This window comes from Carcharhinus amblyrhynchos, chromosome 26, assembly GCF_965287045.1.
Source record: "Carcharhinus amblyrhynchos chromosome 26, sCarAmb.v2.hapA, whole genome shotgun sequence".
NCBI classification, from domain to species: domain Eukaryota; kingdom Metazoa; phylum Chordata; class Chondrichthyes; order Carcharhiniformes; family Carcharhinidae; genus Carcharhinus; species Carcharhinus amblyrhynchos.
The window spans coordinates 13,134,363-13,150,947 of NC_137349.1; the positions used below are offsets into that span (position 1 = coordinate 13,134,363).

The 16,585-nt window shown below is 44.5% G+C and overlaps 1 protein-coding gene across 1 annotated transcript; it reads left to right on the forward strand.

Moving 5' to 3' along the window:
• The first annotated feature begins 393 nt into the window (after positions 1–393).
• On the forward strand, positions 394–14,610 carry rex1bd (required for excision 1-B domain containing). Its single transcript, XM_080212963.1, has 5 exons — positions 394–662; positions 1,203–1,285; positions 7,976–8,180; positions 9,287–9,375; positions 13,667–14,610. Exons 1-5 carry the CDS (start codon positions 660–662, stop codon positions 13,746–13,748), a joined length of 462 nt encoding a protein of 153 aa, XP_080069089.1. The 5' UTR covers positions 394–659; the 3' UTR covers positions 13,749–14,610.
• Positions 14,611–16,585: the final 1,975 nt, after the last annotated feature.

The window sequence follows — 16,585 nt, forward strand, 5'->3', positions numbered from 1 at the left end:
TTTCATGGCGCTGTTCAAAGAGAACCTACAGTACTGTAGTGCCACAGCTCGGCCTGAGATGGCGCGATCCGGAGAGGACCAACAGTGTAACAGCCCGCCTGAGATGGCGCTGTCCAGGGAGAGCCTACAGTGCTGCAGTGCCTCAGCTCGGCCTGAGGTGACGCTATCCTGAGAAGATCGGCAGTGCTCCAGCCCGGCCCGAGGTGGCGCTGTCCCGGAGGACCCGGTAGTGCTCCAGCCCGGCCTGAGATGGCGCTGTCCCGGGAGAACCCGCAGTGTTCCAGTCTGGCTTGAGATGGTGCTGTTCCGGAGGACCCGCAGTGCTCTAGCTCGGCCTGAGATGACGCTATCCCGGGAGAACCCTCAGTGTTCCAGTCTGGCTTGAGATGGTGCTGTTCCGGGAGGACCCGCAGTGCTCGAGCTCGGCCTGAGATGACGCTATCCCGGGAGGACCCGCAGTGCTCTAGCCCGGCCTGAAGTGGCGCTATCCTGGAAAGACCGGCAGTGCTCCAGCCCGACCTGAGGTGGCGCTGTCCTGGGAGGACCGGCAGTGCGCTAGGCCTGCCTGAGATGGCGCTGTCCCGGGAGGGTCCATTGGCGGGCAGTTGGCAGTGAGGGCAGCGCAGCGCTCCCGCAGCAGGTCGCGGTCAGGCAGCAGGATGGTGAGCGCGGCCTGTTTCCATCAGCGAGCGGTTTCCAGCGGTAACGCGGCCCGAAGTAACCCCAGCGCCGGGTCTGTGGCTATTTCTCGGGGTCCGCACCCCACCGGGCCCCGGCCATTCTGCCATGACGGCGGCACGGCCGGACTAGCACATGCGCACTCCTTTCACAGCATTCACTGGAAGGTCGGGTCACCCCTTCCCTTTCTTTAACCTCCTCATGTCCCACAATGTCTCCGTGCAATTAGCAAAAGAACTGGGGGTAATTTGAGGAGAAACTACCTGACACACCAAGGCCCAAAGGGCAGTGGATGCAAATTCAACGGTAATTTCAAAATAGCATTAAAAAAATCTGTGCAGAAAGAGTAGGGGAGTGGGATTAATGGGATAGCTCTTTCAAAGAACCAGACAGGCATGATGGGCTGAATGGCCTCCTGTTCTTTCTGAACACTCACTGGAGGGTCTGCTGAGTTTGTTCAGCGCTTCCTGTTTTTATTTCAGATTTCCAGTAGCTGCATTATTTTGTTTTCTTGTTGGTTGCAGAATGCAAGTGGGCTGAATGCATTGGTGCGCAGCCTGTATGCGCTACAGGAGGAACGCGTTGAAGCTTATCGGCTTTTCGATCTGTGAGTAATCTACAGACCTACGCAAAAGCAGTAGTGTTTTAAAAACAGTTCTTCAACTTATTGAATTGATTTATTATTGTCACATGTATTAAGACATTCCTTCTTCCTGTGTAAGCCTGCACACTTACTGCCAGGAAGATATTCAACCACAGCATGTCTGTCTGTCTGGCACAGTGTATTAGCACTGCTGCTTCACGGCGCCAGGGATCTGGAGTTCGATTCCAGCTTCTGATCACTGTCTACGTGGAGTTTGCACATCTTCCCCGTGTCTGCGTGGGTTTCCTCCAGGTGCTCTGGTTTCCTCCCACGCTCCAAAGATGTACTGGTCAGATTGATCGGCCATGCTAAATTGTCCCTTAGTGTCCCAAGATGTGTAGGTTAGTGGGATTAGTAGGGTGAATACGTGGGGTTACTGGGATAGGGGCTGTGTGGGATTGTTGTTGGTTAGGCTTGATGGGCTGAATGGCCTCCTTCTGCACTGTAGGGATTCTCATCTTAACACCCCCTGGGTGATATTTTAAAAATCATTCAAATTTTCGTTCCACTTTCAAGGAATTCGAGGAGCAATAGATGATTGTTTCTATTCAAATAGTGTGCAGGGATATTGGGGAAAAGGCAGGGGAATGGCACTGAGTCATGAAGCTCATTTGAAGAGCTGGTGCAAACACGATGGACAGAATGGCCTCTTTCTTGATCAGGAGGAGTCTGGACAGAGTAGATAGGCAGAAACTGTTCTCACTTGTGAAAAGCTTGAAAACAAGAGGGCACAGATTTAAAATAATTAAGAAAAAAAGCAAAAGTGATGTGAGGAAAATATTTTTACTCTGAGTGGTTATGGTTTGCAATGCATTGCCTGAGGCTGTAGTGCAGGCAGATTCAACTGAAGCATCCAGTGTGTGGGGTTACAGGAAGAAGGCAGAGAATGGCTCTTTTGGAGAGTCAGTGTGGACAAGACGGGCAGAATGGCCTCCTGCGCTGTAACAGTTCTGTGACATGGGTCTTAGATCTGAGATTGTTGATGCCGTTGCATTGAATGAATGGCATGCAAACACAACCGTGATTACAGTGTAAGGCTCCAGCAAAATGCTGTAAGACACCCAGAGGCTACTTTCAGCTCCCATTTCACCCATTACCATCCTGCTTCCCAGATACTTTTCCTTTGGCTCCCCCCCTCTCAATCTGTCTCTGTCCTGTCTCATTGTCTCACTTTTTAACCTCCTCCCATTCCCCCCGCTCTTTCTTTCTCTCTCTCTCAGTCTCTCTCCCCTCCATCAATTTCTGCCCCTCCCCACAACAGTTATACACTCCTGTTTGGCGCAAAATCACAACAAGAAAATCCAACCATGGCTTACAAAATAAATTAGGAATAATATTAGGTCCAAAGAGGTGTCATAAAGTTCCGAGAAAAAAGTAGCATTATATATTTAACAGGGTTGCAGGTTGCTTTAAGAGCTGATCACATGATTTAATGTTGCTGTTATTAGGGTGTTGCCACAGGCTGCTGTTTTACTTTCAGTTTGTATTCTGTGCAGTGCAGAGAACATCTCTTTCAATAACACCTGTTGTGTGTTCATTTGAATCTATGTGTGCAAACCTCATCTCTTTTTGTTAAAACCTACAACCCCAACGTAGGACATTACAGAAAGAAAATTGGCGACGAGTCAGAGTTTTGTTTCATTGAGAACATAGAGGAAAGATCCGAAGAAAAATACAGTGTGGGTCCTGACACTTTGCGTATCAGAAGGCTTGGTAAAAGCAACAAAAAACTTAACGATGCTTTGACAAAGATCGTTGAAGAACATTACTGTCCAAAGCCACTGATCATCATGGAACGGTTCGGGTTCTACTGAAGGAATCAAGTGGAAGGCGAAAACATTGCTCAGTTTATGGCAAACTTAAAAAGGCTGGCACAACATTGTGAGTTTGGTGAGTTGTAAAAAGATTCTTTTCAAGATTGTGCTCTCCAAAATAAGTCTATCCAAAGAAGATTGCTTACTGAACAAGCTTTGATTTTACAGACAGCAGTAGAAATCGCAGCATTGCTGGAACTGGCTGCTAAAGAGGCTTCATAATTTGCTGCAGGAAAAAGGTGCACAAGTTGGGAACTGCCCACAAGAAGTCAAAACAATAACAAGCATGACACAGATGTGTCAAAATGGGCCATTCAGCGAGTGAATGCTGAAGCAAGAATAGTAACTGCAAGAATTGTGGCAAAATGGGTCACATTGCAAAAGCTTGTTGAGCTAGACCTACTTCCCCTGAGAAAATCTGGATACCTTCAAGAAGAACAAATTGCATTCTATAAAAAGAATTTTACAAGCTGGAAGAAAGGAATTACGATTGTGAAGAAGAGAATGTCCAGAAATCATAGAATTGTAAAATTTTACAGCATGGAAAGAGGCCCTTCGGCTCATCATGTCTACGCTGACCATCAAGCATCTATCTATTTGGATCCTATTTCCTAACACGTGGTCCATAGCCTTGTATCCTATAGTGTTTCAAATGCTACTTAAATGTTGTGAGGGTTCTTGCCTCTACCACCCTTTCAGGCAGTGAGTTCCAGATTCCCATCGCCCTCTGGGTGAAAAAGTTTTTCCTTAAATCCCCTCTAAACCTTAGAGTTCAGCCACTCAGCTTAAATCTATGCCCCTGGTTTTGACCCCTCTGCTAAGAAGAAAAGTTCCTTCCTACAAACTATCTACACCTCTCATAATTTTGTACACCTCAATCAGGTCCCTCCTCAGCCTTCTCTGCTCCAAGGAAAACAACTGCAGCCTCTCCTTGATAGCTGAAACTTCCCAGCCCAGGTAACATCCTGGTGAATTTCCTCCTTACCTCCTTCCTATGATGCGGTGGCCAGAACTGCACATAGTATCCAGCTGTGGCCTAACCAGTGTTTTATACAGCTCCATCATAACCTCTCTGCTCTTGTGTTCGGTGCCTCGGTTAGTAAAGGCAAGTATTCCATGTGCCTTAATCACCTTGACTACCTGTCCTGCTGCCTTCAGAAAACAAAGGACCTCCTCCCTAAGGTCCCTCTGGTCCTCCTCCTTCCTAGGATCTAACTGTTCATTGTGTATTCCCTTGTTAGCCCTCCCAAAATGCATTCCCTCACACTTTTCAAAGTTGAATTCCATTTGCCATTGTTGACCATCCAACCGGCCACCTAAGGCTTTACTCTTCACTATTTACCACACTATCAATTTTTGTGTCATCTGCAAACTTACTTATCATACCTCTTACATTCACATCCAGATGATTAATGTATACTAACTGTGCTAAGTATGAAGAAGAGCTCCAACTGAATGTCTTATCCATACAGGGTGGATCATATAGATTCTGGGTGATTCCGAAGTTAAATGGACAACCCATTAGGCTGGAGATTGTAATTGGTGTTGCTGTATGTTTAATTCCTGAGACTACCCACCAACAAAAGCTGAAGCACCTTCCTTTAAAACCAGCTGATGTAATTTTAAGGACATACATGAAAGAGATGGTGCCATTAAAAGGTTGCATCATATTCAACGTAGAATTGAGTGGACAAACAGTGGAGTTGTTTCTCCATGTGGTCAGTGGTAATTTTCCAGCTCTGGGAGATTATGGTTGGAGAAGATACAGCTTAACTGGAGTGCTGTCAAAGGATTGGTCAGTGTCAAAACAGACCTACAGCACCTTCTGGATAAACACAATAGTGTATTCAAAGAGACATTTGGCTCAATAAAGGGAGTTCAAGTGAAACTCAAGATAAAGCCTAATTGTCAACCAGCAAGTCTCAAAGTAAGAGCAGTGCCATATGCAATTCGACCCAGTTTGAGCCAGTTACAGTGAGTGACGGGGCTACTCCCATTGTGCCTGTCGTGAAACCAGATGGTTCTGTTCGTATTTGTGGTGATTTTAAAACAGTCATAAATCCAGTGTTGTGTGCTGATCAATATCCATTTCTTTTAATTGAAGATTTGTTTGTTGGGTTATCAGGTGGGCAGAAATTTAGCAAGATTAATCTTTCACCAGCATATTTACAGATGAATGTAGCTGCTGAATCTCAACAATTGCTTACCATCGTTACTCATAAAGATCTTTTCTGTTATAAAAGATATCCTTTTGGAATAACATCCGCACCAGCCCTTTTCCAAAGATCGATGGATCAGATTTTAATTGGTCTCTCTGGTGCACAGTGTGACCTGGTTGGTATTCTATTACACAGTCCAGCGAGCAAGAGCAATTGAATAATTTATGAACAACCTTAGGACATTTTAAGCAGTCATGGGACTGGACAACGGAATGTGAGAATGCATACAAGAATGCAGAAGTCTGAAGGATTGGGTCCTTTAATCTGAAACGACCATTACTGCTGGCTTACAATCCTTCACCTAATGAAGTCGGGGCAGTAGTTTCACATATTATGCATTCAGGAGAAGAACAACCAACAGCTTTTGCTTAGCGTACCCTGACTCGTGCTGAATCTAACTAGACTCAGCTAGAAAAAGAAGCAACAAGTATAATGTTTGGCGATATAAAGTATTGTCAATCAGCTAATGCTAATTAGCCACACTTACCGTCACACATTCAGCTGATGCCACCAACCAGTTTTGTTGATGTTCTTTTTTTTGCTAGTAGATCATTTGCCTGTGACAGCTTCTCAAGTTCAGAGAAATAGCAGAAATAATCCCAGTATTGAAAGGAACAAACGCTGGAGTGCATCATAGGCGTCCTGATTTGAAACCGTATATATCAGGAAAGGATTTGATTTGATTTATTATTGTCACGTGTATTAGCACACAGTGAAAAGTATTGTTTCTAGCGCGCTCTGCAGACAAAGCATATCGTTCATAGAGAAGGAAATGAGAGTGCAGAATGTAGTGTTACAGTCATAGCTAGGGTGTAGAGAAAGATCAACTTAATGCAAGGTAGGTCCATTCAAAAGCCTGATGGCAGCAGGAAAGAAGCTGTTCTTGAGTCTGTTAGTACGTGTCCTCAGACTTTTGTCTCACAGCTTGTGTTGACCATTCAAAGCGGGTGTTTATTGTGGGGAATCAGAGTAATCATTCCTCCTAGTCTCTGTGGAAAAGCTCTTAAACAACTGCATGAAAGGCATCCTGGTATAGTCCAGATGAAGGATTTTTGGCAGCCAGGTCTGGATGATCAGATTGAAGAAAAAGTGGAACAATGGTAAACCTGGGAGGGCCCTAAATTGCCATGGCAACAATTACATGTAGATTTTGCTGGCCCTGGTTTGAGGGTTCCATGTTTTTAGTCAGAGTTGATGCACACTCAAAGTGGCCAGAAGTTGTTGTCATGGTATCTCCTACATCTGAACAGACTATTGAAAAACGTGACAACGTTTTCACGAGTTGAAGGATTATCTCAAAGTTCACCTGACTAATCTTTAAAAGAGAGAGCTGAGAATTACATTTTATTTGTTCTTGCCTCCAGAAACTTCAGAGGTAGTCGAGCATCAACAGCAATCGCAAGTTGCTGGATGAGAAGCGAGAGCAAAACAACACTCATTTCAGTAGGAGATTGAGTGTTAGAGTGTAATTCTGCCAGCAGTGAGAAATGAGTACCAGCCATAGTTACAGCAAAAACAATTTCTTACATGGTTCAAACCGAAGATGAACTAGTTTGGCGACACCATACTGACCATTTGTTAACATCTCAAACTGATTTCTGTAATCATCTCCTGAAATACCAACTTCTTTTGTCCCCCGTGTTGTGAACACTGCTGTGATTTGATTTGGTTTTATCACGTGTATTGGGATACAATGAAAAGTATTGTTTCTTGCACGCTATACAGGCAAAGCATACTGTAGATAGAGTACATAAGGGAAGAGGATAGGGTGCAGAATATAAGTGTTGCAGCTACAGGCAGGGTGAAGAGGAAGGATCAGCTTAATATATGATAGGATCATTCAAAGTCTGATGGCAGCAGGGAAACGGCTGTTCTTGAGGCGGTCAATACGTGTTTTCAGACTTCTGTATCTTTTTCCCGACAGAAGAAGGTGGGAGAGAGAGGTGCGTGGGGTCCTTGATTACTCTAGCTGCTTTTCCGAGATAGTGGGAAGTGTAGACGGAGTTGATGGATGGGAAGCTGATTTGCGTGATGGACTGGGTTTTGTTCACGACCCTTTGCAGTTTCTTGCAGTCTTGGGCAGAGCAGGAGCCACACCAAGCTGTGATACATCCGGATAGAGTGCTTTCTATGGTGCATTTATAAAAGTTGATGAGAGTTGTAGTGGACATACTGAATTTCAAAGAACAAAGAAAAGTACAGCAGAGGAACAGGCTCTTCGGCCCTCCAAGCCTGTGCCAATCATGATGCCCTTACTATACTAAAACAAAACCTGCCCTTACTCAGTCTGTATTCTTCTATTTCCTCCCTATTCATGTACCATCCAGATGCCTCTTAAGTGTTGTTAATGTGCCTGCTTCCACCACCTCCTCTGGCAGCGCGTTCCAGGCATTCACCACTCTGTGTGAAAAACTTCTCTTGCACATCTCCTGAAACTTTTCCCCCCTCATCCTGAACCTGTGCCTCCTTGTATGTGACATGTCCCTCACTCACCCCCTCTCTGGTGCTGGCTCCCTTGCTCCCTTCTTCCTCCCTGAGGAAAGTGGGAGTTCAAAAATGACCAGTGTGTCTGATAAATAATGATTTTATTTCTCTGTCCCTGCCACCCCTCATCTTTTCAGAGGACACCAGGCGTATCTTCGCTCCGCTCCCAATTATGATTTTATCCGATACCGACAGCTGGTGCATGAAATCACACAAGCCTTTAATCGGATCTCAAAGGAAGTCATTCAGCTCAAGGACCGGTTCCATGAGGAGTTTGATCGCCCCGATCTCTCTGAGCACATCGAAAGGATACAGGAGCGGGAACGGGAGAAGCTGGAGCTGGTGAGAAGGGAAAAAGGGGGATCTCTAACGGCTGGGGACAGTCACTGGGGAGATGGGGAGGGGACACGTGTTGGAATACAATTCACTGGTTTTGTTGACCTGAGATTGGAGCAGGACCAGCCCAGCTATCTGTCTGGTAAGGGATTCCTGCAGCAATAACAGTGGATATTGAGGATGCAGCCAGTTCAAATCCCAAACTTCGAAGAACATCTGTAAATTCCCAGATAATCATTCTTAGCCACATAGATTGCTGACATTGCTCACCAATCCTTACTCTGAACTTTAGTGAGATTTTTTGTGTAAGTAAAGTGAAAAAAAAGTTCATGCTGAGGAAAAGACCACTTACTATTTTGGCTTCTGCACTGTTCTCATCAAACACTCCCAGGACCGGTACAGCACAGGGTTAGATACAGAGTAAAGTTCCCTCGACACTGTCCCAATCAACCACTCCCAGAACAGGTGCAGCATGGGTTTAGATACAGAGTAAGGCTCTCTCTGCACTGTCCCCATCAAACACTAACTGTCCCAGCTAGAGACAATACACATCTCTTTAATCTGTGCTTTCCCTTTTCTCCACTCACATTGTCTGTATGTTTAAGACTTGATTACCTGTAAAGACTCGCATTCCAACCATTATTTTGTAAATTGAGTTTGTGTCTTTTTATATGCCTTGTTTGTGAACTGAAATCCCACTCACCTGATGAAGGAGCAGCACTCCGAAAGCTAGTGGCTTTTGCTACCAAATAAACCGGTTGGACTTTAATCTGGTGTTGTGAGACATCTTACCCCATCAAACACTCCCAGGACAGGTACAGCACGGGATTAGATACAGAATAAAACTACCTCTACACTGTCCCCATCAAACACTTCCAGGACAGGTACAGCACAGGATTAGATACAGAATAAAACTACCTCTACACTGTCCCCATCAAACACTCCCAGGACAGGTACAGCACGGGGTTAGATACAGAGTAAAGCTCCCTCTACACTGTCCCCATCAAACACTCCCAGGATAGGTACAGCACGGGGTTAAATACAGAATAAAACTCCCTCTACACTGAAGAGAATTGTAAGTTACTGATAAAGCTCCTTTCTTTGTCCCCCAGACAGCCCAGCTACAGCTTGCCAAACAGAATATGTTGGACCATCCGGGTAATGAAACCTATCAAGAGGAGGCCCAGGAGTTGAAGCACAGGTCGGAGCATTGCCATTTTGTACACGACACTAACATTTACCTTGGTTAGCCAGCATTTGGAGTATTGCATGCAGTTCTGGTCACCACATTGCCAGAAGGATATAGAAGCTTTGGAGAGAGTGCAAAGAAGATTCACCAGGATGATGCCTGGTGTCGAGGGTGTTGGCTATGAGGACAGGTTGAATAAAATAGGATTGTTTTCACTGGAAAGACGGAGGCTGAGGGGAGACCTTATAGAGGTCTACAAAATGAGCAGAGACATAGACAGGGTGCACAGTCAGAGGCTTTTTCCCAGGGTAGAAATGTCAATTACAAGGGAGCACAGGGTCAAGGTGAGAGGAGGAAAGCTTCAGGGAGACGTATAGGGGAAGATTTTCATGCAGAGAGTGGTGGGTGCCTGGAGCACACTGCCAAAGGAAAGGGTGGAAGCAGGCACATTAACAACAGTCATCTGGATTGGGTACATGAGTAGGGAGGGAATACAGGGATACGGACTGAGTAAGGGCAGAAGACTTTTTCCTTTAATTAGGGCATCATATTGGCACAGACTTGGAGGGTCGAAGGTCCTGTTCCTGTGCTGTATATTTCTTTGTTCTTTATCATCACCTGCCTTTGTCTGGCCTGAGTATATTCATCTCCACCCTCAGATTCTTGTTACCATGCACTTTGTTCTCACCAGGGGTGCTGAAGCACCCAAATCCTCGGGGTTGCAGACTAGAACAAGGGCCACAAAATTATCCAGAGAGTGGTGAGAATGTGGAACTGTGCCATAAGTATTAGGGTTGAGGTAAAAAGTATAACTATGTTTAAAAATAAGCTAAATAGTAAATGAGGAAGGAAGGAATAGAAAAATTTGTTGAAAGGATGAGATGAAGGAGGATGAAAGAAGGCTCATGTGCATCAAAAGACAACAGCATGGACCATTTGGGCCAAATGACCTGTTTCTGTGCTGTAAATACTATCCCCATGAGCAGTGAGGGATTGTAGTGGAGTGCTGTCGAGATCTGCTGGTTTAGTTCTGTTTTTTAGTAGGCTGTTTCTTGGTAAACTTACTCACCTGTATGCTGTAAGCCCCAGATGAACTTATTCACTTGTGCTGCAAGTCCTGGGTCCAACTCTGGGGTGTCAAGTCCTTGCAGTCAGGGTAGATGCGCACTACTACTGCTGCAGTGATGAGATAAATCCCAAAAAGATTTGTGCCCCATCACCCCATCAGAGGCCATCTGTAGAACGTATTTCATCAGGTCCTAGGCTGTATAATTCCTTCTTGTCCTCCTTTCAGATTCTCCTCAAAAATGAACCCTTTGACCCCACTTTGGATGCAAGTTGTTCAGTGCGCCCTGTGTATTCCCTATGATTACATTACTCAGTTGAACTTGGAGCTGAATAATTTGTGTTTCACTTCCTGTCCTTTCCTTTCTCAGTACCTGGGTCTAGACAAGGAAAAGTTAGCCTTGGATCCTGATTTGAGTTCTACTCTGTTAGATGAGGCCCTAGTGGGTAAACATGGTCTCCTATTTATTGCCGTTGTCTACATGAACTTTAGCAAGTTTATATTGTCTACATGGACTTTAGCAAGGCCTTTGACAAGATACTGCATGGTAGTTTGTTGCATAAAGTTAAATTTTACAGGATCCAGGGTGAGGATACAAAATTGGCTTCTTGACAGAAGCCAGAAGGTTGTTGTAGAGAGTTGTTTTTCAAACTGGAGGCCTATGACCAGCGTTGTGCCTCACGGATCAGTGGTGGTGGGCCCACTGTTATTTGTCATTTATATTAATGATTTGGATGAGAATATAGGAGGCATGGTTAGTAAGTTTGCAGATGACACCAAGATTGGTGGCATGGTGGACAGTGAGGAAGGTTATCTCCAATTGCAGCAGGATCTTGATCAATTGGGCCAATGGGCTGACAAATGGCAGGTGGAGTTTAATTTAGACAAATGCGAGGTGATGCATTTTGGTAGATTGAATCAGTTAATGGTAGAGCATTGGGAAGAGTTACAGAACAGAGAGACCTGGGGTACACATTCATAGCTGCTTGAAAGTGGAGTCACAGGTGGACAGGGTGGTGAAGAAGGCATTTGGCGCGCTTGGTTTCATCGGTCAGAACATTGAATGCAGGAGTTGGGACGTCTTGTTGAAGCTGTACAAGGCATTGGTATGACCACACTTGGAATACTGTGTGCAATTCTGGTCACCCTATCATAGAAAGGATATTATTAAACTAGAAAGAGTGCAGAAAAGATTTACCAGGATGCTACCAGGACTTGATGGATTGAGTAATAAGGAGAGGCTGAGTAGATTGGGCCTTTTTTCTCTGGAGCGTAGGAGGCTGAGGGGTGACATTATAGAGGTCTATAAAATAATGAGGGGCATAGACAAGGTAGATAGTCAATATCTTTTCCCAAAACTAGATGGCATAGGTTTAAGGTGAGAGAGGAGAGATACAAAAGTGTCCGGGGGTTGGGGGGGGGCAATTTGTTCACACACAGGCTGGTGAGTGTCTGGAACAAGCTGCCAGAGGTGGTAGTAGAGGCGGGTACAATTTTATCTATTAAAAAGCATTCAGACAGTTACATGGATACGATGGGTGTAGAGAGATATGGGCCAAATGCGGGCAATTGGGATTAGCTTAGGGGTTTTAAAAAAATATAAGGACGGCATGGACAAGTTAGGCCGAAGGGCCTGTTTCCATGCTGTAAACCTCTATGACTCTATGATCTTAGCTGTCCCAGGGCAAGAAGCCCTCAGAATTTAATGGTCACTGCCACCTGCCAGTGATCCTGAGCTGAGTAGAGGGGCTAATTTTCCCTTATCCCCTCTCTGCTGCATTAAATGCTCTTCTTTATAAATGTTCTTACCACTTCCTGGGTTGAGATGAATCAGGAAGAGTTTCTGCATCTACGTAGAAACATGCAAAATAGGAACAGAAGAAGGCCATTCAGCCCTTCGAGCCTACTCCATTCATTATGATCATGGCTGATCATCCAACTCAGTAACCTGTTCCTGCTTTCCCCCATATATTTTGATCCCTTTAGCCCAAGAGCTATATCTAACTCTTTCTTGAAAACATACAATGTTTGGGCCTTAACTGCTTTCTGTAGTAGAAAATTGCACTGCTTGAGCACTCTCTGGGAGAAGAAATTTCTCCTCATCTCAAAATGGCCTATCCCGATTCCTGAGACTGTGACCCCTTGGTCCTGGACTCCCCCATTTTCAGGAACATCTTTTTGCATCTACCCTGTCTAATCCTGTCAAAATTTTAAAGGTTTCTGTGAGATCCCCCTCATTCTTTTTAACTCTAGTGAATATAATCCTAACCAATTCAATCTCTTTGCGTACATCATTCCTGCTTTCCTGAGACTCAGTCAATACACATCTCTTTAACCTGTGCTTAAACCTCTCTCCACTCACGTTGTCTGTACCTTTAAAAATTGACTACTGTAAAGACTCGCATTCCAACCATTATTCTGTAAATTGAGTTTGTGTCTTTATATGCCCTGTTTCTTCCCTTTGTAGCAAGAACATCCTTCCTTAGCTATGGAGCCCAAAACCGTACACAGTATTCTAGGTGTGGGCCTCACCAAGGTCCTGTATAACTGCAGCAAGACATCCCTGCTCCTGTACCCAAAGCCTCTCACTATGAAGGCCACTGTACCATTTGCCTTCTTCACCACCTGCTTCACCTACATGCTTCCTTTCAGGGACTGGTGCACAAGGATGTTCAGGTCTCGGTGCACAATCCCCTCTCTCAATCTACATCCATTCAAATAATTTGCCTTCCTGTTTTTTTTGCTATAAAAGTGGATAACTTCACATTTACCCAGCTTTGTGTCATCTGCAAATTTGGAGATATTACATTTAGTTCCCTCATCTAAATCATTAATATACATTGTGAATAGCTGGGATCCCAGCACTGACCCCTGCAGTACTCCACTGCCTGCCATTTGGAAAAAGATCCATTTATTCCTACTCTTTGTTTTCTATCTGCCAACCAGTTTTCTATCCATCCCCATACACTGCCCCTGCTTTAATTTTACACATTAATCTCTAATATGGGACCTTGTCAAAGGCCCTCTGAGAGTCCAAATAAACCACATCCACTGGCTCCCCCTCATCAATTCCACTGTCTCACCTGTGATATACGACTGCTTTGATGCAACACCTGAGAAAAGCCCACAGAAACATTCATCTGGAGTCAGCAGATTGGGGGGAAGGGGAGGTAGTTGCATTTCTCATGAGAACCTCCATTCTCCTGGGTTTTACAAAACATTTATTATTTTCTCCAGGATTAATAAAACCATTGAGGCGATTAATGAGATTCTTCAGGACTTCAAATACGATTCTGAAGAGATCGAATCCGGTGATTAAAATCAATCTCACGGGGGTTGGAGATCTGGAATCGACCCTGTTCAGTTCGTGCCTCTGAGCAGACACCACCTGCTGTCATTTGGAAGATGTCCGTGTGCACGACAGACACTGAGGCCAGGGTTTCTGCTGCTTTCACACACTCTTTACCACTCAGTGGGAACTTTGTTGTTACAAATTGGTTCAGAAAACTCCCTGCTCCCAAAGTGCCCAAAAGGAAAAACAGAGGGAGTCCTATTCCTGGGAGGTGCAGGAATGATATTCCCTTTTCACAGAGGATCTCAATTCAGTCTGTGTATCCCAAATTTCAGCAAAGACTCAGCTGGACCGCCAACCTGTGATGGGATCACTAGACGATTTGGTAACCTGCACGTATCATTCACTCAAATGTGTAAATCTTCTAGAAGAATAAATTATCATTCTCCTTATCAAGTATGTTAAAGTGCTCCACTCGTTTGCCTGTGTTTCTCAGTGTCCTAGGCAAAAGGACAGACTTGTATTCATGGAATCTCTCACATACACCCAGAAATTTAATGTCGCATTCAAAGATGGCATCTTCGACAATCCAGCTTTCCTACGGTATTATAGTAGGAATGTGAGCCTGGATTATGGACTCAAGTCTCTAAAACTAGCCTTTATTACATAAAAGTAAGGATGTTATGCTTCAGTTATGCACTGCATTGGTGAGACCACATGTTGAATACTGTGTGCAGTTTTGGTCTCCTTATTTAAGGAAGGATGTAAATGCATTGGAGCTGGTTCGGAGAAGTTTTACTAAATGGATCGTTGGAATGAGTAAGTTGTGTTATGAGGAGAAATTTGACAGACTGGACTTGATTCTGCTGGAATTTAGAAGAGTGAGGGGTGACTTAAGAACATAAGAAATAGGAGCAAGAGTAGGCCATCCAGCCCTTCGAGCCTGCCCCGCCATTCAATAAGATCATGGCTTGATTGAAGTCTATTAGATCCTGAATGGTCTTAATGAGGTGGATGTGGAAAGAATGGACTTCTGAATTCCCCAGTGTCTGATTTGGGGCTTACTGGCACTGGGAAATCCCTTTTGGGACTTTACAGCTAAACATTTGCAAGGCAATTAGCCAGAAGCATTAACTTCCTCTGGACAATTGCACTGCGCTGGGGCCAATCCAAAATGTGATTTAAATCATAAACTTTGAATGGTTCTGCCAAGGTTACACTAATAGTAATTCTGAACAAGTGTGATGAATAAAACCTCTTCTAAATTATTTTATTTATTTTAAACACCCAGGCTGAAGAAATTTGGCACAGGTAAGTGGGTGCGTAGTGACATCCCAACACTGCTGCTCCAAAGAGTTACAGCTTAATGTTCCCACTTGTGGGTGAGTCCAGAAATAGGAGACACAGTTTTAAAATTAGGATTTTTAGGACAGAGACGTGGGGAGATTTTACTTCCCTTGACTTTTGGAGCTCTGCCTGGCAGGGCTATTGAATATTTAAAAGGTGGAGGTAGGTAGGTTCTTGTTGGGCGAGGAAAACAAAGATTATCAGGGGGTAAATGGGAATGTGAAATTTTGAAATGCCAGCAGATCTGCCATAGACTTAAAATGGCAGAGCAGGCTCGAGGAGCTGAATGGCCTACTGCTGCTATTTTCTATGTTTGTATTACTCTGTCACAGACTGATCGATTGCATCTACTAGTTACTTTCAGGACGAGTTGTTGAAACACCAATGTCTTTAGTAATAAGGCTGTGTGTTCGTCGGCTGTTCTAGTTTTATGGGCTCCCTCCCTTGGGTCTGGTGACTTCTAGAGTGTTGCCTGCTGATATCCCATTGTGGCAAGAGAACTATGATCAACATGGGGGTAGACGGGAGCAGTATGTCTGCACACTTTCAAAAGGAGCATGTCTGCTTTAGAATCATAGAATCCTACAGTGCTGAAGGGCACCGACTACAATCCCACCCAGGCCCTATCCCCACAATCCAATGCATTTCCCCTGGAGAGTACCCCTGACACTTCCTGTTTGGGTCAGAGATTACACTGTATCAAAATGCTTTAGAAACAACATTTGTGTGACTGCCTGAGAGGATGGAGTGAAGTTTTCCAAAGCAGAAACAGGTGGAGGCTGTTCAGCCCATTGAGCCACTTCTGCGCTTTGAGAATATGGCTGATCTGTAACTTCAATTTATCCAGTTTATTGCAGATTCTTTGCTCAAATCAAACCTCAATTTTGAAAGCTCTAATTGACCCCCCAGCGCCACAGTGTATGGAGGGAGAGCTCCAGATTTTCACTGACCTTTCTGTGAACAAGTGCTTCCTGAACAACCTTGTTCTCGTTTTAAGATTCTACTCCCTTGTTCTGGACACCCCTCCTCCCTCCCTCCTCCACCCCCAACCAGAGAAAATAGTTTCTCTCCATCAGCTGGGCTGGAATGATGTAGAGTGGGAGGAGGCTCATGTGGAGTTTAACACTGGCACAGCCCAATTGGACTTGTGTGTACATTCTGTTTAACTGTGGAAGAGGAGATTGAGCTCAGCAGAGGGCCAGGAAAATTAGCGCAGCAGCAGTCTCACGGTAGACTGGCTGTCTCTGCATGTACATGAAATAAACAGTGCAGACAAAGGGGGATGTTTTACTATATCTATTAACAGGACACAGCGGAATGCCATTGCTAATAGCACCGAAACTATAATAAAGACATGATTACGTGACCATTGAACGGACATTCCATCCATCTATCACTAAAGATTATGACATTACAGATGGAACACTATTGTCTTGGACCTACCTCTTTATATCATATGTAAATAATTTGCCAGTGTGCATGACTAGAAATAATTACTTTTACTAGAAGTTATAAAA